Below are 24,790 nucleotides of genomic sequence, written 5' to 3'. Positions count from 1 at the left end.
AAAGTGTATATGAATTCCAGAATGGATACCTCATGGATAAGGCACTTGTCAATGAGCTGTAGGTAAGAGCTGATGTTGTCCTCGTCTGACCTTGAGACTAGTAGCTGGGTACAAACTGAGGATAAAATACAAAAAGAAGACATTGAAATGAAAACAAACAAACAAAACACACACACACACACACACACACAAAAATGTAAAACCTCCTTCAGACCAAAAAAAAAAACCCCAAGTAAGTATTGATGCATTCAGCCCACCTTTGCCCATGACACGAGTGAATTGACCTGGTAGATCCCCCTCGGCTATAAGGCTTGTGCCTGACTCAGCCTCCCCTCCTCCTCCCCCAGTCAGGTGAGAGCAAGGTGCAGCACTCTTCCCCTCAGGACTCAGGAGGGGGCGCTGCAGGGAAGCCTCCTCACACTCATTGAAAGTCTTGATAGGCGTCATAATCATCTGGTGAAGCTCCTGCAGTGGGCCACGCAGATTACTCCCCTCCAACACATCCTGGTGGAAGTGAAAGATAAGAGAAAAGATGAAGATAGGATGAGTAAAGAGTATGAAAGTAACATTGGACCACATCAGAAATAATCAAATTAATAAAAACATTTTACATCACAGTATATATGATAACATATCTAATAGTCTAAAAGTCTCTGTTAAGATATTAAGAAAATGACAGACAAACAGCAGGGGAAGAATCCCTAACCACATTGGCATATGATAGAACAGAGAATAAACTAAAGGCAAAAATACATGCAGTACATGTTATTTTCCATCACTACTTTTGTCCATATGCATCATATCGGGCTCCCTCCAATCTTTCACAGAGCAATGCTGTACATAAGTCTGTGTAAACTAAAAATACCAAGCAACAGGTGTCTTGTTTCCCCCAGCCCTACAAATGCAGCAGTAGCAAATTTTAAAATGAAGCGTTGGTGAAAAGGTTAAGCCTGAATTTAGCTGGCCCAAGAAATTCTTCCTGGGTCGTGCCCTTGAGTATGATTGTGTTGCTATAAAGGGTGAATAGAAGGACAAAGGGTGGGGGAGACAGATGTGTTTAAATTAATTGCCCAAAATCTTCTTCCTGTATTAGATGTTCTCCTATCTTCTATCTTTGATACGCAACACCAATTGAGAAGGGCCATTCTTCTCATCCCAACCACACACACACACACACACACACACACACACACACACACACACAAAGCTCACTCACATTACTCACAACATCACTCACACACACACACAAAGGAAAAACCAGTTGACGCATTACATAATAAGCATTTGTAACAAAAGTTAAAACAAGACCTCCAATCTCAAATAATTTCAAGCAGGACAGAAATATTTATGAGAATGTTTTTGAAGATGAAGAGGAAGAAGAGAGGAAGATATTGTATACAGTCACTCTGACCTTTTCCAGACTGCGCAGAAGGTTCTGTCTCTCTTTGAGCTTCTGAATGCTGATAACAATCTTGTGTCTTGCACCTTTAGTGACTTTCTGTTAAAGGAAAAAGTTTTGCATCAAAAATCTTTGTCACTGGCAGATAGCAATTAACATAAAAAATCTTTTATAGGAATGATCTAATATAGTAACATCTCTAAATTCTAGCCTTTAATAAAGTTCAGCAAGTAAAGCTCAACTTATTAACTTTAGCAAAGTTCAGCATGTCGAACATTAAAGATATATCTTTCAAACAGAGAAAGAGCAGTACCTGAACAACAAAAAAAAAATAGTTTATTTGCTGTGCTAATTTTAGCAGCATCCTCTGTCTTAGAATAAACTCTGTCTTTACCTATAAGCACAGTAATAGCTAAATTAAAAAACAGTGAACAGAATAAAATCTTGGAAATCGCCCCACCTTTTATACTTAATATTTTAACTACCTGTATATGTGTATACATACCTGTGCCTCTAGCTTCTCTTCAGTCAGTGACATCATTTCATCATAGGACAATGTAGAGAAGAGAGCAGCGTACTTATGGAGACGAAGACTTTTCAGCCATGCAGGAACATCTATGGGGCAGAAACAAAAACACACACACACACGCACACACAGTTTCACTTTTAATTCGGTAACAGTATAAATTAAGATTAGACAAATTTCAACAAATGATGTATACGATTTAGGGCATGAAATTCGCCAGAACTAAACACATCATTTTTTATGTTCTTATTTAATTCTATCATTATTCGTCACAATAAATATAAATATCAATGAATGTTTATGGTGTTCTGCTTATGCAACTATATATGCATTTTTCTATTTGTAGAACTGATCATATCTTGCTTCCTTTTGACTGGCACAGCTACATCAAATCAATGAGAGTTTTGATGTGACTGCCTTTGTATTATTGTTAATCACCACACCAACTTCGCCAAGTGCTTTGGCACTTTACACCTTTCACTTACATAAACCAAATACAGTCTGTGTCCCCTTATTAATAAATGGCATAAAGAGCGAAAAAGAGAATTATTTTCGATAACATAGAATTTATTGCATATTGAGCTAGTACAAATGTTCCTTCATCAGAAATTATTTAGTTAAGTTAGTAAGTAAGTTGAATAATTTATCAAGGGGGTTGCAAACTTTCATTATTTTACACTTTAATTATATACACTGCTTTAAATTTTTTAAGAAAAATTTGTCCTAACTGAATTTGCATTATTATCATACAATAGTTTGGTTCCCCTTAGTACTTTATAGTATAAATATTCCTTCAACTGTAGATTCTGTGTCTGCAGACATCCCCTAACCTACAGTTTATTGCAATTACTATGATATCCTGTAACAATACTGCATAATGTCTAGTGTTTGAGAAGTGAACGACACTACATCTATATGAAATTTAGACACTAGTCTGTCGTACTCACCCCTCATGCCACTGCCTTCCTCATGGAAAGAACTGCGATGCAAACCTGAACCTCCACCTAAACCACCTTCCTCCAGATGCTCACTTCCTCCACTGCCAGAGGAGGCAATGCTGCTCTGGGGTGAGAGAGGTGCATGGTCTGGGGCTGGGCCTCTAGCAGTCCTTAGGTCCTCCTGGGACAGCCAAACATGGCCCAGAGGTTGGTTGCTGGGCCCACTCATGGGAGGCGTGAGCGACACCGAGCGCTTCAGAGGACTGTGCTGGTGGCTGCCACCTCCAATTGTAAGGACTGCAAAGCAAAAGTAAGACTAGTAAGTTATGTGCTTGAGAAATCATAATGAAAAAACTGCTAAACTGCTAAAGTAATTAAATGTTTTTGTAATTGTGACATGTACCACCTGCAGGCAAAGGACATGGCAATACAGTAATATACGCTCATGGCAGGGGCCTCTTTCAAGTGAATGTGCTCTGCCACAGTGCAGAAACGTGTTCAGGAATGGTTAAAGGAACATGACAGAGTTCAGGGTGTAGTCCTGGCCTCCAAACTTCACATATATCATTTTAACTGAGGATCTGTTGAATCTAATTTAAAAATATGTCTCATCTATAATCCCCCACCTCGCATCTTATAGGAGTTAAAACACAGAGCTGGTGGCGTCCATGCCTCTACATGTCAGAGGTGTTTTGGCAGCAGAGGGGGACCTACACAATATACAACTACACAATATTAGACAAGTGGTTTAAATGTTATGGCTGTGTGTCGTTAACTTCAACACAATTAGCTATTGATTGAATATTATTGATGTCTTATCCTCTATGGTTTTCATACAGGTGTGCTCCTCGTGATGACTTTATGATGGGAACCCTATTGAAGTCAAAACACTGTTACTGGTACAGTATATCAATAATTTAAATCAAAAACAAGGAGCTCTGGCTCAGATTTCTCTTGCCAAAAGAGATAAACAGAATGAAAAGGTGGGAAGCCAAAGAGCTTTTTGTGTCGCCTCTCTGACGGGGTAAGCTGCCACCAATACTTCAGTGTCTCTACTTCTTCTCCTATATGCGGTCCTCTTTCTGTTATGTGCTATGTATAGGACTTCATGGGCCCCGTTTAAAATAGGTGCCCAGCTAACATTACAAGTTCCAGTCCCTAAATATTAGCCATTTCCCCAAAATACAGTCTCCCACAAAGGCTGCCTTACAAGGGAAAGGATGGGTGGTATGTGCTGCTGTGGTTTGGACTAAGTCAGAAAGTATGGGGGGTGGGGTGTCTAGGATGTTTTATTAGTCACACGCAGGTTCATAGGATGGGAGTGTTAAACTCCTATAATCATTTTCATTGTGACATGTTGAACACTGTGCGCACTAAGGAGACCTGAAGTAACAAAAATAAATAAATTAGGCACATTTTGTAGTGAAATCGACTGCTGTATTCATTGCTTTGAGAAATGAACGAAAAGATGAATGAAAATGAAAAGGAATAATAAAATTTCATACCTATCATATTTTATCATCCTTGCATACCATTCATTTCTACAAATCAATTCAGTTTTAGTTTATATTTGTGTAGTCATCAACACATTTTCATTGATTAAGAAAAGCATCTGCTCACTGTCCACCAATCCTGTGCTGATAGCTGGGGTAACTTATGTTTATCAGTTGTGAAATCCTGAGGTCTTTTGTGTGGGACTGAAGCTGCTAGCACTCAAAAATACAAGATGATCTTTCTTGGAGCAGCGAGCAGGGCTTTAAATGTGTCTTTATTTATAAACCCTCAGCTGTTTTCTTTCATCTCCCAGAAAAAAACAAAACAGAGAGCTATTGCATTCTTGTCTGGAAATATCCTGCTCTGACCATAGTTATGTTCAATTTCAACAGCTCTGCCCCCTTTGTGTGTTGTCTTCCACTTAACACGGCCTCTGAAGTTGCTTTGTAGGTTGTTTATAACACATTGGGTATGACCATGATGCATATGCTTTGTTTACTCTATTCAGTCTATTGTACAAAGTGTGTCATATGGAAAGAAATGTTATCACTATATTTTTTTCCTATCAGCCAATATTGATAATTATCCTGATATAATTAAACCCTTTTTCCCTACTTAATGAGGCTATCAAACCCTTCTGAACTGAAGGAGTGTTACTTTTGCTGCGCTAACATCTGCAATGACCTCCTCCTTATATTAATTGTGTTTGGGTTTGCAGTGGTGGAACAAATTCTTGCTATTACAGGCTTTTAAAAGACATAACAAATCAATGATGTATAATCGACATCTGATTTTGTAGCAGAACAATTTCTAAAAAGCAGGCAAAGGTCTTTTTTCAGAGGTACTCTTCATCAAACAGTACAAGTGTGATGGAAGGCCAGGATCACACCTTGAGTTGGTTTGTAGGCTCTTGTGAGATGCCCAATTAAGTGGCACAAATGCAAACATGTGAAAACAAAACTATATAGTTAATATTAATAAAACAAACTTTTATCACAGGGAGCAAATACGGACTATATTTAACATACATAATATAAGCTATATATAAATATAAGTAAGATAAGCTGTCTCGTGTCTGTAATCATGACGTGAAATTTTACTGGATTATTTTGGGTCTTGCAATTTGACCAAGCCCATCTATCATTTTGCAGTGCTGTTGCTGATATACAGTTTGTAAATCAAAGTCTAATATCAAAGTTTAGAGCAGAGACGACAGATGGGATTTTACTTACTAATGTTACTGCCTCCACCAGTTCCAACTGTATTGATTGTTGCTGGCACAGAGGATGATGGGTAAAGTAGCAGGTGCCCATTCTCACAGCCTTGCTGCTGCTGATGCCAACCTCCACCCAGCCCTGAATCTCTAGAGCTCTGCCACCCATTGAGGCGGTCATCTGAGCCATAACGCTGGTGGTGATGCAAAGTATACAAGTTGCCTGATGAAGAGGAGTTAGTAGAGGAGGAGGATCCTGATGAGGTGAGGGTGGATGGAGGCGTGGATTGGTGATGGTGAGGTCCAGAAGGAGGAGGCCTTTCCAGAGAGTCTCCCTGGGCAGCGGCCCTCTCCTCCAAGTGGTTGAGCCAGAGAGCCAGAGCAGAGCGGTCATCTAAGGAGGTTGCAGGGTGAATCAGAGCATAGGACAAGAGCTGACGAGACTCCTCCAGGTGATGGCCATGGTCGATGGTGTGGGCCAGGATACGTGGCAACAGACGCATGTATTCACCCTTGGCTTCAACGTTGCCAGGTTTGAGCAGTGGAAGATGTGTGAGAACAAGTGAGATGACACGCTCCTTAGGCTCACCTTGCCACTGACTAATCACACCTATAGAATGACATAAAGGAAGGTCAAAACAAACATAACATAATTCATAGACAAAAAGATAGCTTAATGAACACATCTACACTTTAAAATAGAAGACACTTCAATGATTTCTGGCCCACTGGAGATCCTTCTATTTTGTTCTCCCAGCTTTGTAGGGTGCTGATGTTGGCTGTACAGCTCTATACATAACCTGGAGGTTATGGAGCTCAATTGTTGTTTGAGTCATTGGGCCATAAGGAGCCCATTACTATCATCTTGGACCACAACTATAGATACCAACAGGTCAGACAAACAGAGACAAGACAAAACAGGACACAAGGCGAAGATCACAGCCCAAAAGGGAAAGGTTTGTTTGCAAAATGCTCTTATACAAAAAAAAAAAAGAAAAAGACTCGTGCAACAATGCAAATTTGTCCTTCATACAACACAACTTGTGGTTAACCTTCTACACTCATTCAATCATTTTTTTAGACAGTAGACAACAAAATGCACAAATAGCTATCAATATCTCAACATACCATGGTGATTTATTAGGTAACAAATACTGCTGCAATTCCATGTTTTGAGATGGCCTGTTGAAAAACTGTAAAAAAGAGATTTCCTAAGAAAATGTCTTGATTCATTCCTGTGTGCAGGTCTTCCTACATTCAACTGTATTTGCAAGACCTACAGTGAGCATCTTTACTAGACCAATTCAGATACTCAGTATTTAACAGCATTTGTAGTGTATTTGAAACAATAAATAAATACACTTCATTCTCTTTTCATACTCTTCAAAAACATAAAAAGTTGAACACTGTCAATACAAAAGTGAAAATACAGAAAAATAAAAAGAAACCAAATGAAACATAAGCATGGAAGTATCCAAAAAAATCAAAATGAAGTCAGCCTATTTGCAACATCACACTGTTTTTCCCTTGTCTTAAACCAGACTTGCAAATAGCAACACAGAGGAGCACCTTTTGGTAAATGGTCTGCACTTATATAGCGCTTTTCTACCTATCGGCACTCAAAGCGCTTTACACTGCTTCTTATTCACCCATTCACACTCACAATCACACACACAGTCATACACCGGTGGGGGAGCTGCTTTGCACACTCACCGGGAGCAACTAAGTTGGGGTTCAGTGTCTTGCTCAAGGACACTTCAACATGTGACCAAAGGAGCCAGGGATTGAACCAACAACTGTGAGACCTGTGGACCTTCCTGCACCACAGTCGCCCCACCTTTTATACTTGAATAAGGACTGATCGCTGAATTTTGCATAGGGGTTTGCACAGATATTCATTAGGGATTCATAATTTTGCATGATATGCATGTTAACTGTTTTAAATATGTATGTAAAATGTAAATGTATGAAAATTTAAAACAATGTGTAAAACCAATAGAAATACATTAACTTATTTTAAAGAGAAGATTTCTGATGTGTTACTAAGGTGACCATGACAATCAAATGGATCCCAGTTTCCTTAAAAGCATCTCAGCAATTGGGAAAAACTGTAAAATGAACATTTCCTTTCACAACACAGTGGAAACTATTACCTAATGGCTGGATCTCCCATATCTAAAAGTGAAGTTGTGTGTATCCACTATTTTATCAAGATGAGCATCCCCTGTCTCAGAGACTGACTTCTACCAAAAGAAAGATCCATAGCAGCAAATGTGAATGGAGGACATGAATGAACAAAAAAATTGTGAACTTTACTATGGTGTCTCAAATCCCAGCAGACAACTTACACTAAGAGTGACACAGACCACAAGGAGAGAGGAGGTGAGGAAAGACAGAGGTAGAAAGAAGTTTGAGATTGAAGGGAGAAAATAAATGAGGGGAGGGCGCCTACTGTCTAGCAAGCCAAGGAGTTACTACACTCTGCAACAGGGATGATGTAATACTTCATTCCTTTAAATGAGGCAAGCCTTGTTCCTCCGGAGCAAAGAACTTTTTCCATGATTAAAACAAATTTCCAAATGACTGGATAACATAAAAATGTAACACAGAAACCCAGATAAATAATCTAACAATGCTTACAGAATTGCTGGTACACTGCCAACTTTTTAAGCATCACAATTTACTGTTAAAGGTAAAACCTTCTCAACATTTTGACCTTTATTTGGCAGATCTACCACAGGTTACATAGAGAGCATTAAAAAGACTTGTAAAGGATGTGGTGTTCAGCAACAGATGCAACTACAATGTCTTGAGCAAACTATGTTAAAATGGGACTTTATTACCTTCTATTTTTTCATAACTGACTACAAATACAATGAGCATATTTCGATGGACACCACACCCAAAAATATAAACAGCTTTGTGTGGTGGCTGTTACCACATCGCAAATGTTTCATGATGAAAATAATCATGATCCCCATAACAGTGTGCCTTGTCCCTTTTTTGAGGCACAACCCTTTACCAACAAATTCAGGGCATCTGTATGAATTTGGGTGTCTAAACTGATTATTAGCAACTTCAGCTGAAATAAACACATCATTGGGACATCATTTATGTGCATCCACACAAACACATTTCATCACAGATTATTTTTTCACACAACAAGCCAAACTGAATTCAAAGTAGATAGGATGATAAAGTTTTCCCTTGCATGTCAGACTTTTTCCTTCCATGTTCGTTCCCGCCCTGAGCCAGGAGGGAAAAGTCCTAATGTCATCCAACTGGAGTAAAAAGATGGGGTAGAGGAATAAAGGGAGGTGTGGCCAAACTGATGTTACAACACTGACAGAGGAGAGAAACAGTGGAAACACTGAATTGCCATTTCTCCTTACATAGCGATACCAAAAGCTCTATAGGTATCGCTTCTAAGAGGAAACAAGTTTTGACCTCTTTTCCTTGTAGATACAAACTCTAGAATTCCACTGAAAATTGGACTCTGATGAACTCATCTACTACATCCCAACAGACAGGGTACAGAGACAGGCTAAATATCTAGCCAGATTCTTCTCATCTTCATGAATATCAGTACAAATCAATGTGAAAAATTACTTCCAAACATATCGTGTGGCAATAAATCCATATAACAGAAAAACAACAAAAATCAAAAGGAGAATGCAAATGAAAGCCAATGTGAGGTATGAACAAGACAAAGGATGTTAAGCTTGTTCTATCATGACAGACAGATAGGAGGTGGCTGAGAAATGATGAACCACATCATCATCATCGAGAAGAAAAGCTAAAAAAGAAAGACACAAAACAAAACATCAGACAGAGAGTCATTTCTCATAAGCTGACACAGCATTTCCTTGAGTTGGACAATGTCTGCTGTTGAACTTTGTGCCATCCTGCCCTAGCCCTGCCCCTGACACTGTCTCTGCTAAGGAGACAAGGGTGCTGTATTCAAAAAAACCCTGCTTCTCTTAGCATAATTCTTTCTCTGTCAAACTCAACATCAAAATGTCTGTAGACTGCCATATGAATCTGCTGAATGCCTATGCATAAATATGACATAAGGACATAAGCAAAGTATGTCAAAAAGAGTCCTTATGTTTTGTCTACCTCAAAACACAACAGGTAATAGAGGTATAGTAATAAAAAATATGAATTACGCATTTACAGTCAGGGGACATGTAAACATAGTCACTGACATATCAAATTTCTGTATAACTGCCTGGCTACCTTTAAAGGCACCTGTAAAGGGTACAAGAGCATTATAGCCTACTGAACATAACCTGAATGTATGTGTCAGTCTCATCCAACAAGTATTCCTTTGTCATTTTTCAGGCTGATGTTCCCATTCTTAGTGCTGTCTTCAGAGCTTTGGATGGTTTGGGTATTTTCTAGCTGAAGAATATGAGCAAAACAAAAGACTTTTATGAATTAATGGGGAAAAAAGCTCAAAAACAGAAGTCAAAGATCTTGTACTGTGACTCACATTATCTTAATATATTGCTTAGCAATTTTTAGTAACATCAAATTGTCCACCTACATCTACTGTATAACACAGATGAACGCAACAAGTTCATGTTTATTCTCTGAGGGCTGTTCAACCACATTAAAGGAAAAGGGATGTAAATTTTGAGCACAAGAAGACAAATCAGATCAAGGGAATGCAAGCACTTAAATAAAAACATTTAAGCAGCTCTTCACAGAATAACATATTTTCCCAGTGATACGAACATGCTAATGAACAGGGTCACGTGCCTAGACAGCCACAAAAAAAAAAGAGCTATATGAGTTGTCCCTGGCTCACATTTTGAATAAAGACCACTTTTGGAAACACTAGTTTAATAAAAATGAGCAAAAAACAAACTAAAATATATTAAAAACTAAATTAAAACAAACATTGAACAATTTTATTATACAAATAAATATGCTATGTAATAAACAGTTGAAAATTGTAGCAAGCAGGATTTTAAATATTCCTGGTTAGATATTTCCCACTTAGTTCAATTTGTAAAAAATGATTTTTGTTTATTAAAGATATTTTTTCTATAAAAATGTATTTATTTATATTTGATTCTAAACATAATGCTGATTTAAACATTTACCATCTAATAACTCATTAAATTTACATACCTATTTTTTTTTTCAATCCATCCATCCTTTCATCCATTATCTTTAACAGCTTATCCTGTTCAGGGTCACAGGGTTTTAGTTATGGCAAAAAGTGTTATAAAAACAGAAATACAAAAACAGTACCTGTCTTACATATATCACAAAACAACTCTGTTCATTCAACTTGGATTAGCTAAGGATCCATTGTACTGACAGAATGTAGCAGTAGTTCAGTAGCCTGAGATGAAGAGGGGATTTAATTTTAAAACTTGTAAAAAAAATAGACCAAAAAACAAAAACAAACAAAGAGCATTATCTGTAATTAAACTAAATCAATTTCCACACTCCATCCATCCAGTAATGACTCCCCTGCAAATATGGGCCTACGAATCTCTGAGCAGATGTTCATTGGGTTTAACTTTGACCCTGAGCTGGATAGTGTGTCCTCTTCACATCTGACTCTAATCACATGACACAAGTGACAGCAGTGGAAAGAATGTGATTACTTTAGCTCATTTGCTATGCATTGGTTATACGCAAACACAAACACACCCAATGGAGAACCACACAGACTTGTATGGAAAATAAGGCTGCGTTCACACATACTGTAGAGTTACAAAGCTGGGCTTTGACAAACCTATAGTTCTGGGTGTGTTATGTTAAGCATGTTAGTTACATGTTCATCATAAGCAATCAGGAACCAGAGACTGCCACAGTCAGGATTTCCTCTGTTGCATTTACAATTCTTCATGATGAGTAGTAAAGTGATTCTCTGCATTAGTTACACTGGAATCAAGATGTTTTTGATTGGTTCTTGCCTAGCTGTAGATGCTATATCAGAGAAAATCTGCATGTAGTTGCACTTTTCTTAACTTTCCCATATTGTGTAGCTGGGCTCCCTTTAAATGCGTAGTGCTCTACTTGGCTACAAAGCCAATTCTCCATTGACAAGAAATAGCAGCTGTTCTGGTCAAACCATTACAATCTGTTTGTGTAAATCCTCTATAAATATACACGGGTCAATAACACATAAGGCCAAAACAAGGCAGGTATCCCAACACCACATACAATAATGACAATAACACACCAGCTTTGTGTATGTATGTGTGTGGTAAAAAATGAAACCTCATGTGGTTCTTGTTTTCTATAAGTAATCTACAAAATATATATTTTGTAAAACATAACTCAATTTAAAGGGTCCATTTGAATAAACAGTGTTTATGACATGTGACTTACATGCAAGCAATAACACTCCAATGCTTCATCAAACAAATATGCTTACTATTTCTCAAAGCATAACCTGAATTGACAGTGCTTCCTATAAAGATGCAGTCACTGAAAAAAATCAGCCCAATCATTCCATAGAGATTAAATCTTTTGAAATAGGAATAAGCAAGTTATCTGGTCAAAATTCCTGTATTTTGTCATACTGCAATAAATATCACAGAAACATTGCAATGTCACTTTTTTCCAATATTTTGCAGCCTTAATGGCAGATTATTAAAATATAGTTTGAGGTTTTGAGTTTAAGGCAAGATTAAGATTGGAGAGGATTATGATTTAGCCATAACTGAAGTTCTTATAGATGTGTATCTATCTGTGTGTCTAAAGCTCTTGTGCTTGTCCTTTTAGCAAAAAAACAAAAGACCGGTTTATGTTATCCCCCTACTAGCAACTTACTATGGCTGTTGTTGGGTCAACATCACATTTGACACAGCTCCCTTTACCAACTAGAAGAATGCAAACCAAGTTAAAAAGCTGATCAACAGTAAACTGAGCAGGGGGCTTAACTGAGCAAATGGCCTGTCAAGGATGCTAAAACAGTCTGGCTGAACTGTACAATAGACAGACATACCAGCAAAGAGAAAACACCGGTAGAGAAAAAGTTGAATTAAATGTCTCTATGAAAGGTCCTGGAACTGACATTTAACCAGACACCCACTCACATACAGTGCATACAAGATCTTTTCAGACTGGTTTAGACAAAGACCCAGACTGTATGAGGAGGGAATCTGGAAAACCGTTTTGATAACACAGAAGTAGTTATGGAAGCAAAAAGAGGATTGGAAGTAGGTCGGGGTTACTTAGAAACAGAGTTAAGCAAGGCAAAGTAGTAGATGGGTGGAGTGATGGGTGGGAGGGAGTAAAAAGGAAAAGTTCCCGCTCCTGCTTTCCGAGTGTATTCTCCAGCTCAGCGGAGGGGAATGTGCTGGCATACCAAAGAGAGTGCTGCTGAAGAATGTAATGATTCCTTACAGATCCCCAGCTGAACACACATAACCAAGTTCAAATAACCTGATCCTTTTGATTCATTTGCACTGTCCCATTGAAATAAGCAATTTTTAAAAAATGCCATCTTTTTTTATTAAAGCTATTTGCATTTACTGATGCTTGTGTAATTAAGTGGCAGAAACAAGAGATGCGAGTAACCACACTTGAATATGTAGCAGATTTGAAGTGAGATACTTTGAATTTGGGGTATAGTCTAGTCGGATTTTCACCAACCAGACACGATATCCTGAACTTGTTGTTGTGTCTTGGTGAGCAAAAAGAACACAATTTGATTCAATAAAAAAGTTAAATTTTTATGTAGATAAAAGTAACATTTCTTAATACTCCGGTCACAATAATTATGTTTTTATGACTTGTTTTTATGACAAATGAATTATGACTTATTTATGATAAAAAGACGACCTTTTTTAATTTTGCCGACATCAGTATTTGTGGAGCATTTTAAGCTGAATGGTGTTTGACAGATGCTAATTGTCAAGCTAATCAACAAGCCCTCCCTGTGCTTTAAGCTTAGGATGATAGTTGAAATGAACATTTCCTCTTTTGTTGTAACAGAATCATTACCCTTTGGCTCTATATTAAAGTATTTGCACCTGCAAAAAGCCGCAGGAATACTAGAAAGTTTATTATTTTGGGGAAAATATATCAATACAGTTAATCATTTCTGTTACAGGCCTAGTTTTTAACATCCAGAAAAACAAACATAAAATAAAGAGGTTAATGAAATAATGAGAAAGAGGTTAATGTAATAAAGCCTTCCTCTCTTTTTTCAGGCTTCAGTCTTGCTTTATAGCGGGTAGTGGGATAATTCTATCCTTGTAGCTTAGTTTCAACTTGACTAAAACCTAATCTCACCCAAAAACTTTTAAGGCTGGGATAGATTGATAACATAGGAATGTTCGCTCATTGTTAGAACAGCTTAAAATCACTAACAGAAGACTATAAAAGCAAATAACTTTATCCAAAAAAAAAAGCAAAAGGGTGGAAAAACCCTTTTGCTTTTCTTAAAAACAAAAAAAAAAAACAAAAAAAAAGAAAAAGAAAGGAAAGATATGACAAAGTATTAAAGAGGTAAAAGAGCAAAGAAAATGGGGAGCCGGTAGTATACAGATAGCTGGCCTGTATATGATAAGGTATGGTACACAAAAACTAAATGCACATCTATAATGTAAATGATGTCATAACCCAAAATGTGAAGAAAATGACTCGGAGCAGAAATTCACAGCAAGCAAAGAGTAAACACACATAGAACAGTCATGAGCAAGAATACACAATCTTCTGAATAGTGTGCAAACAGAATGTGGATAACCGCTAAATCAAAAAGGTGCGCACTTACAGACACTGAACGATAATTAATAAATCAGAGGTGCGCACTTTTATAGCCTGCACAAGGATAAGGACAAACAATAAACAAAACCTCAGATTAATGCCACAGGAAACACAGTCCAAAAAAAAGTCAGACTGAGCAGGGAAGCTGGCAGCTCATCAGGGAGAATACAGCAAGGATCGTGCAGGACAGTGAATCTTACTAGGGGTTTAAATGGAGTACTTAATGGGCTGACTGGAGACAGATGAGGGAATGTAAGAGTGGAGGATGACAATCAGGTGAGTCAGGACACCCATAGCAGACTGGCAATCAGAGTAGAGTGAGTGAGAGACAGAGAGCAAAAGCCACATATGAGAATGACATAGGGCAGGTGTGAGGATAGGTAGATTAGAGCAGGGATGACCAAAGGGTGAGGATGAACAGAATCCAGAACAGGATTCATGTCAGGTTTAAATGGGACTTAAAGGTTAGTAAACATGTACTGATGTGGGTCTGATGTAAGAACGTAAAATGTTCCATTATTTAGGACCCATTACAGCAAAGGCATAATACCAATTAATCTTTAGTTTGGACCTTGAAATAACTAGGCACGAGTGGTAAATGGTAAATAGTCGCTTATATAGCGCTTTTATCCAAAGCACTTTACAATGTTGATTCCCATTCACACCCACACCCACACCCACACAAACACACGCACACGCACCAATGGCGGTAGCTGCCATGCAAGGTGCTCACCTGCCCCACCAGCAACTTGGGGTTCAGTGTCTTGCCCAAGGACTCTTTGACATGTAGCCAAGGAGCGGGGGATTGAACCACTGACCCTGTGGTCCATGGACAACTGCCTTTACCAACTGAGCTACAGCTGCCCCACTAGTAATAAACCAGTGGTCAGAAGACCAGAGCGCCCTGTGTGAGGTATTGTGTTTCTGGAGATAGGAGGGTTCTGACGATTGAATGATTTAAAAACAAACAATAAAACCTTAGAAACAAACCTGTTGCGAACTGGAAGCTAATGAAGAGACTGTAGTATAGCAGAGATGCTTGAAATGAGACATGGAGAATTGGTTTATTACTAGTCAAGCTGGAATGAAACAAAAGCATGGACACTGAACCACAGGTTGCTACCAGTGGGTCAGGCCAGCACCTCACATAGCAACTCTGCCGTCATTTGTGTGAGTGTGTGTGTGTGTGTGGGAGAATAGGTGAGAAGCAACACTGTAAAGTTCTTTTTTCAGTAAGGTCCAGTTTTATAAATGCAGACCATTTACCCTTTATTAGGTAAAAATGATTTCCCTGGTAAATGTCTCCACAGAATAATAATTTCTCTGCAATGTATGCTGTATGTCTAACCAGGTTTCTAACTAGCTTTTTACAATAGTGCATCAGAAAAGGCTGCAGACACTGAAAGAGTGGTGCGACTGGATGAAAGGGAAGATCATTACACTGAGGGGTGCCTATTGGTTTAAAATCCAGTCTGTCCGCTAAAAGTCAAACTAAAACTAATAATAACACAAAGCGGCCTGTTCAAGTCTGAAAATATGAAACTTTCCACTGGATTTGTAAAATTCAGTTTGTTGTCTGAATAGGACTGCTATTGTGTCTGTTTTTCTCTAACTGCACTGTCAGTCTTTCGAGACACACTCAGCAAAAAATGAAAGAGAAAAAAGTCAGTAAGCGACATCTTCTGTCAATATACAGTCAAAATTTGTGAATCATGCTTTCAAAATACATTTAAGGTAGAGGAGAAGTCAGATTTCTCATCTGCTGCATATAATCTGCACAATAGCAAGCTTACCTAAATGCATGTAAACTCATTCCCCAGTTAACATACCTGAGGTCTGAGTAAGTGCATGCAAATTCAGTGCATGCCTTCACACGAAATGCAGGCAGGCTCCCACAGGCCTTAGTTTAGGGCCCTTAATAAAGAGGATATGGGAGGGCAGAGAGAAAAGGCTGGATAAAAGATACATATACAAACTGGAAAGTTCACTGATGTTAACAGATTCCAACTGGGGGAGGGAAAAAGAGAGCGGTGGGGTGAAGTCACAAAGAAAACAAAATAGAACAATCATACATGCAGTTATCAAAAGGGGAAAATAGGCTGAATATAAAAAAAGAAGAAGAAAAACCTGGAAAAGTAAAAATCAGCCCTATCTATTGTTCTATCTATTCTATAGTGCTGTTTACTCTGGTCCATGGATGAGGTTCTGAATCCACTTATCAAATGTGAATTCTTCTTTATCCTTTACTGACTGGGGTAACGTTTTTATTTTAAGGAAGTGATCTGTGCTCTATGATACTGTATAAGCACATCTGCTTTGTCTAAACATGCAGTTGATGTGGGTAAACTGATGTCTTTTAGTCTAAGATAAACGAGAAACCAGGTTTCCATCAATCACAAGGGCAAAGATTAGTAATGGGCGATGTGGCCTAAAGGATATCATCATATTTTTAGGTTATATTGCGATACACAATATACATATTTGTATTTTAAAATCTCCTGTAAAGCATTTTAGAAATGCTCAGTGGATTCCTTGTATGAAATCACACCAGTATGACAATCCTACTAGTCCCTGTAATGACTGCATTAAAATATTCTTGTTTATATTCATTATTGATTTTCAACTACCGCCAATTGAGAAGAAAGTATTTATTAAAAACAGGAGGTTGTTAACACAGCTTGAAAAAAAATAATGGCTTTGACCTACATGCTGTAGCGTGGTTTTGGCTGATCAGAATTAAAACTGATAGTTGAGTCTACAAATATTACTACTGCAAATGGCTTTTTAACTGCATAAGAAAATATATTTACCAATTTCTAACTAAAAATTTGAATGTTTTTAAAACATGAGTACCAATTCTGCTTCTGTTCACCTTCCTTAGATTACTTTCTCCATGTAGCACCCTGAATTTGTCTCCCTCTTCTCTCTCCTCCTGCATTTAGTCACTCTGAAATATAAAACATCTCTGTTTTAACAATTCGACACTTTATCAAGCAGTACCATTACTCAAATGTGTGGTATGGATACCACTAAGGAGCTTTGATGTTACTGTCATGTCAAGGAAAGTATAAAACATCAACAGTGTGACACACTGAACATTCAAACCAACCCTATATAAAATGACTATCCACTGACTTTGGGCTTGTAACTAACTACTTGCATTATGATGTTTCATTCGATGTTCTTTTCTATTAAGACCTTCTTTCTTCCCGCTCGACTCCCACATCCGTGACAGTGGCAGTGACAGTGTTTAGATTTTGTTAGCCTGGCATGAAGGCTGCATTTCTTTTAAATGTATATCTTGTGTAATACAAGTGTGAGGTAGGTTGATGAATTGGGGATGTAATATTCCAAAAACGAGTGCTTCAAGAATTTGTAGCGAAGAATGAGAGAACATTTTGAAACTTAAAAATGAAAGAAATGAAACGTAAAGTGATATATATATATATATAGTAATTCAACTTTTTTTTTCCATACAAAAACAAAAACAAAACAAAAAACAGATAAAACATAACAGCATAACAACAGTGGGAGATACGACAAAAAGACAAGACATGTGTTACCTATGTACAGTGTATGTTTGCTTATGAAGGTGCATCAGGGTTGGAGAAGTGAGGACGGATAGTGTGGGGGGAAAGGAAAGCTACTACTACTACTACTACTACTACTACTAACAACAACAATAATAATATTGATAATCAATAATAAATTACTACTGCTAATAATAATAATCATGGATATTAATGTTATATTAATTGGATATTAATAAGAGTGATGGTATTTAATAAAAATTAAATAAAAATGACTAGTCTAATGTTTTTTTTTTGTGGTGGGTGTGTGTGTGGAGATGTGTGTGGCTTCAGTCCCAGGCATTTTGCTTAAATTAAAATCTAGAAATGGGTTCCAAGCTTCACCAAACTTTGCTGTATGTTTTTTTATGTAGCAATGTTTTCTCTATGGTTATGTATTTTTGTAATGTTATGTATGGATATGTAAGATTTGTCCAGTGACTGATATGTAGTGAGGTTACAGATTTCCAGTTTTGATAAATTATTTTCTTGGTGATCGTTAGAGAGATGAGTACTGTGTTTTTATATTTAACTTGGAGATGACCAACTTCTGAGATGTTTCCAAGTAAACAGAGGGGTGGACATGTGGAGATTCTGCAGCTCAGGATAGCGGAGAGTGTCTCTGTCAAGTGGCGTGGAAGTGATCATCTTTGCTACGTGAGGTGCATTGTGAGCAGGTATCTGTGTTGCTAAAGCCCATTTTAAACATTTTGCTTTGAGTGATGTGGGTTCTGTGAATGGTCATGTATCGTATAAGTTGTAAATTTGTGTTGCTAGTCATGGAGAAGGTGTTGTTACAGATTTTTATCCAAAAGTCAGAGTAGAGGGAGAGAGTAAGATATTTTTTCCATTTTTCTTTTGGGACTGTTATTATATAGTCTTTGTTTGATATAAGTTTATAGAGTTTAGACAAGAGTTACTTTGACTTTGTGATTTTTATTATCTCGTCAGTTAGTGTAGGGGCTGCAGTGGGTTGTTAGTTGTATTCATTCTTGATTTAATTATGAATTTTAATTGTTCGTATTGGAGGAACTGTTCTTCTCCAATACCAATAGTAATTCAACCTTAGTGAAATCCATAGAGGGTTTTGTGCATTACAACTGACAGCACAGAGAAAATGGCAATCACACTGGAGTGCAGTAGAAGATGCAGTGCCAACAAAAACTTGGGGCTGTGCAATTAATCTATCTTTGATTTTAATAATAATTATGGCTGTTAATGATTATAAAAACAAAGTTATTGAGATAAGATGTTTTTGTGCCTCTTTCCATTTCGCTATCATGCTATCACTCATTTTGAGTTGTGTTAAAAAAATCCAGGGCGTTTTTTTTTAGAGCACGGCGCTTTTGCCCTTCACAAAAAGCTTGAACACTTTAATCCAGGCTGTGGCAGGTTTATTTCAGCCAAAAATTCTAAACAAGATGCCTTACCTACTAGCAAATCCTGTAAGCAACACTGTCATTACAACACAGTACATTATTACCACCTTAACCACAAAAGATGCACCAAAAGAGCACACTGACCAGAATTATACTATAACAGTTATTCTTTCAGTCAGTGGCATATTCTGGTGTGGGTTTGGACCCAAAAAAGGTTGTATCCAGATTGCATTAGGCCTTCTTTTGTTGAGATTTTTGTGAGGCAGCATGGCCATCTCCGCAGGTATGTGTGTATCTTTATCTTGCAATCAGACGACTTGTCTATGGAAAAACAGACTTTACCTCTCCCAGAATTAAGGGTGGATGATATGTTGAATATACTCAATTCATGTTCTCTGTGCTATGTAGTAAATTACTACATCTTTGGAGGAAACTTAAATTGACTGCTTTTTGTTTGAACTGATTCTGTTGAAACTTAAAACTCATTGAGGGTTAGAATGTAGAAATATTTCACCTTTGTAAACTTTTTGCTGCTACATATTTAAGCAAATTTCCATTAACAAGGTTTTATAAGTACATGTTAACACCCTTCTTAATTACCCAAGAAAGCTATTTTCTCTGAGTGACCTGGTTACTTAAACGCATGTAAATGCAGAATCCTACACAGGGAAATGGGCATTTTGCCTGTCACTGCTGACCATTAATCTAGTTTGTAATTCCTTGGTTATAATGCTCTTTCTAGCCGGTGTTTTACCATAGGCAACAAAACATAGGTTTTTACATTGTAAGAGAAGATGAACTTTGGACCAGTATTCAGAATTTGTAAACTAAATGGTTGTAGATTTATAAAGGTGGTTCTGTACTTTAATTATAGTCATTTTGTAAAAGCAATTAAAAAAAGCTTTTAGGCGATCTGTTGGACAGAATATCAAGGCTTGTCTATTTAAATATGCATCTAGGGTTTCCATCTTTTTAAGCACACAAAACAATTCTAGTAGTAATGAATAATGTATATGAATAAAAGAATTATTGTAATAGCAACATTCATTTTATCAGAATCAGACGTTGATGCAGATACACAATTAAAGCCTAATATCCTACCCTGATATAACATAATTTTATTACATTAATTTTCCTATTATTTAATTTTAAGACTAGGACACTGCCATATATACAAGTTTTTACATATATGGTAATTTTTGAATGTATTTAACCACTGAATTCAAGTTGAGCTTTCCCTTCTACAATAGATCTTACACCTTATTTCTTTTGACTTCTTCTTCTTGTTTGACAGACAAATGAAGTAAAGTGGTTTACAAACGCAGATCACAATTTAGTGCACAAATTTACTACAAACAATTATCCAAACCACATCAACCATACACTTTTCTCTTTGTGTGATGATGCATGTGTTCTCTGCCTTTCCAGCAGGTATGGAAATCAATCTTTCTTCCATAAAGTAAAATATTTATTCTTTTACAAGGAAGGGAGCTTAAAAAGCAAGAGACAGAAATGGGAAGGCAATGAGAGCCAATGATGGGCCCCTGACTGACTGATATTTCCTTAAATAGAGTTGTGGGCTTCTCCAGTCCAGCCTGGCAGAGCGGAAACTCACATTCTCAGCATAGTTGTGCATGCCACATTCATAGTCTTCTCAAAACTGGAGCACTACATAAGCTTCCCCAGGTAGATTCCAAATGATTTACTCTGCTTTTAGTTCACTATCCATTTTAGTCTGGACCACCAAGCACTAGTTACTACTTTGGCAGTAGGGAAAAAAAAGGTTGCTGATGAAAGAGTCGGAAGTGAGAGGGGAGGGGCATGAAGCAAAGTATAGCAAAGAATTGTTCTCCATTCATACAGCAGCCATGCATTTGAACAGGGAAACCTCTCTCACTGCTGGAAATAACATCTATTTTTTTTACTCAAACAAATTAAGGACAGGTCTATGCCTATCAGTCTGCATCAAATTTCTCTTGCAGAATAGAAAATAGCAAAATAGCATACTAAATAGTTGTTCTCTTATCACTTCATGATATGGAACATTATAGCATTAACTTATTAATGCTACAATATTATGAACTACAATATTATGGAAGATTCATATATGCTTTACTCATCTCTGCAACACTTGATGTGGAGTGATGGTTTGTGTTGACATGGCAACAAAATAAAATAAATTATTTTAAATTGGAAAAGCTTTTTAAATAAGACTCAGAGTGATGAGCACTGTTCTCTGATGAAACCATTTAAAGCAGGATGCTAGTGTGAACAGTAGCTGTGATGATGCCTTTCCTTTTCCTGTGGAAGGGAGACTCACACAGTAACAATCATCAACTCATTGTCTGACAGGTGCTTCCCACTTTAGAAGGATAAGCACACACTTATTCATCTTGGCGACTGTTGAACACATTACATAGTATAAATAAATAAGCACCAAAGAGGAAAACATCTACTTTACAACTACAGTGCACCAACCATTCTGCACAGGCTTGCACACGCTCACACGCACATAAACATATACATATACACATGCGCGAGCGCACACAGACAATGTGAAAAACGGATGAAATGAGATAATGTTCTTCAGTTTGACCAGGTGTCCTGGCTGTGGTGATGTAAGATTGCTATGAAAGGTGTTCCTTTTCCTGTTCTATTACGGGTCACAGGAATCTCTCTGTGTCTCTCTGTTAAAGCACCCTGCAGACAATGACATCATTAAACTAAATTTACTCCTGTGATCTTTACACAAGAAGATCCACATGCCTTTTCAGTATTTCCGGTAAATGAGTTAACAAATGGTCTACTTTCCAAACGTACCTATTTCTCATTTTTGTAAGTATTATTATTAGTAATAGAAAATATTACTGCAAATTTTAGGAAAGCTTATATTGACAAATTGATAGTGACTAGTAAATAAAACAACAGGAAAACACCAAGGCAAGTTACAATAGGCTTACCACTCCACCACCGTTCTGCCCCATGTCACAATCATCCAACTGTAACAGTGAGATAAGACAAGGCATGAGACAAGGCAGATGAGGGATACAGAGCAGTGTGATTAATTGTTTGTGCCTTACTGCTCACTGCTTCTAACTTGGATGCAAAAACGTCATTGTCTTTCTTCTTCTGCACCACTAAAAACCCCATAATCCCCCATTTCAATAAATACACAATGTATATTTTGTCTGTTTGGAACATGTCCTCAACACTAGTGGACTGGTTACTCAATCAGAGCAAATGATAGCCTGACTAGTCTGAGGCTGCATGTAAACATAAACAGACACACACATCGTGTGTATCTCCAGTAATCTGACTTGCTGGGGAGAACAGAGCTGGGATCAAAGTTATATAGAAGCACAAAATGGTTCATTGAGAAACTAAACCTTGAGGAATTGCAATGTGTTTCATTGCATAATCCTTGCTATTAGTAACACTCCACACACACACACACACACACACACACAAACACACACACACACACACACACACACACACACACACACACACACACACACACACACACACACACACACACACACACACACACCTGCCTGGAGGCACAACCTGAAAATAAAAAAGCCTAAAGAGAGGCCTTATTCAGTGTTCCCTCTGGTCGTTTTGGCAGTTTGTCTGTCCCCATTCCTGAGGTTCAGTACGAGTTCACAGAACACGCTGTCAACTTCCAGAAATAAACTGTTTGCTCATGCGTGGGGGCAATGAAATTGTTTGGCACCCAAACCAAAGACAAGAGTTTTTCCTCTGTCACTCTCACTCACTATGACAAAATAGCCATAGACATGTTTTGAAAAGCTTGAAGAATGTTGATTATGAGTGTGTGAAAAATCACTTTATACATAATCCCTTGGTAGAGTGAACCAACAAAATATTGGTGTTTTTTTAGTGTATGTCATAACTCTTGCTCTATTGCACACTTTCACCCTGGTTGGGAACACACAGAGAAATTACAAAGCTTTCATTTGGTCTTGTCAAAAAGTCAGTTTTATCATTTCAAGGTGCTGTTTTCTTTTATATCAACTTAGCTTTCTTCCCCTCACATGAAGAGACAGAAGTTGAAAAAAAAAAAATTAAACATTTTAATAAACTATTTAAAGGGTGTGCTAGGATGGCTTTTAATTTAATAAATAAAATCAGACTACCACCAGGGTAAAACATAAAGGCAAAAAATAGGTGAGACAAGGCATTGAAAGGGGTCAATGACTTACAGTTGTAGATGGCATCAGTATTCTCTGAGTCTTCATCTTTTTTCTTCTTTGACTCACCCATCCCTCCTCCTCCTCCTCCTCCTCTTACCCTCCCCTCTTCCACACCGTGGTGTACTCAGGAGACCTTAGCTCCACTGAAAGTGGAATCAGTTTTCCTTTTCCACTGTGTCTTTTTCCCCCCACACTGGAAAAGCCCCTGTTCAACTCATTGAGCGCCTGTCTCAAGTGTGCTCCGACGTGCCCACATTCCTAGACAGTATCCCCAACACCGGAACCATTTACCGCCCCAGCCAAGAATGCTGATTTTCAGCCCAGGTTCAATCAGACCTAGTTTAGGCAGACAGGACAACAGGAATTCACTGAGTAACGATGGCCAGTTTACAGCACATATTTTCCCTTGGTGTCATTTAAGACACAGACAAGTGCAAAGGTACTATAATGTTTTGACCTAGATTCAAACAGCTTCTCAAATTCTAATTCTCCACTGGTTAAACACCCCACCCTCCATTGTTTCATGTTTCTGGCATTCCTGAAGATCTGGTGTTTTCAGGTGTAAATAAAGGTGCACTAAACAATTACTTTATAATACAAAAATAACAAATACATAAAATGTTAAAACTTCAGGATCCCTTGAAAAAGAAATCAATTTCTCTTGCAATTTGCATTTTGCACAACTGTCATTTACATTATGTACATACATATATACATAGTGCACATATGACCATGTGTGGACAATGTTGTGCACTTTTTGGATTCTTTTTGTACTCACTTTTGCTAGCAGAATATTTGCAATAGAGAAGGCACACATCAAGAAACCTCCCTCTGACATTATCTGCTGTGTGGCAGTATTTTAGATATTCAAAGCTACATTAGTGTTAGAGCTCACATTGTAAACCCCCAATGAGACATGGTGTGAACTTGCAAAGGTCCCTGCCTGAAAATGTTACAGTGTTGATTTTCATCTAATTAAAAAAAAAATAATAATAATAATGTCGTTCTGTTAAACTAAAAATCAAAATAAGCACATGGTTTTTTTCTGCTGTTTAAAATTAGAGAGCTGTGTTTATAAAGAAAAAAAAAACTACAAAAACAATTAAAAATATGTTTAGTTAATTTACATACCCAAGAAGGAATAACATCTTTCTATTGCTTTGTTAACTGTATTGTGGTGCATCGAACAATGAGTCCTGTATTGTATATTGAACCCTTATTATGATGTGGCTGAATTGTTACACCCTTAGTTTTTATATATATATATATATATATATATATATATATATATATATATATATATATATATATATATG

At 37.4% G+C, this 24,790-nt stretch overlaps 1 protein-coding gene across 7 annotated transcripts in view; it reads right to left on the bottom strand.

Moving 5' to 3' along the window:
- samd4a (sterile alpha motif domain containing 4A) overlaps positions 1–24,790 on the bottom strand; it is a 46,341-nt gene that overhangs the window by 14,942 nt on the left and 6,609 nt on the right. For 4 of the 7 annotated variants that reach the window (XM_067495507.1, XM_067495509.1, XM_067495510.1 and 1 more), the window contains exons 3-8: positions 5,590–6,180; positions 2,873–3,160; positions 1,905–2,014; positions 1,412–1,498; positions 258–504; positions 30–115 (exon numbers count right to left, since the gene is read on the bottom strand). In XM_067495507.1, coding sequence (XP_067351608.1) covers positions 30–115; positions 258–504; positions 1,412–1,498; positions 1,905–2,014; positions 2,873–3,160; positions 5,590–6,180 — 1,409 coding nt within the window. Of the gene's footprint in view, positions 1–29; positions 116–257; positions 505–1,411; positions 1,499–1,904; positions 2,015–2,872; positions 3,161–5,589; positions 6,181–6,698; positions 9,833–9,862; positions 9,975–10,709; positions 10,765–24,790 lie in introns of those variants that run through there. The other 3 variants (XM_067495513.1, XM_067495511.1, XM_067495512.1) reach the window with 3 other exon arrangements.

This window comes from Channa argus, chromosome 2 (assembly GCF_033026475.1).
Source record: "Channa argus isolate prfri chromosome 2, Channa argus male v1.0, whole genome shotgun sequence".
Taxonomy (NCBI): Eukaryota; Metazoa; Chordata; class Actinopteri; order Anabantiformes; family Channidae; genus Channa; species Channa argus.
The sequence above is the reverse complement of the archived record's forward strand: the minus strand, read 5'-3'. Positions and strand labels throughout refer to the sequence as shown.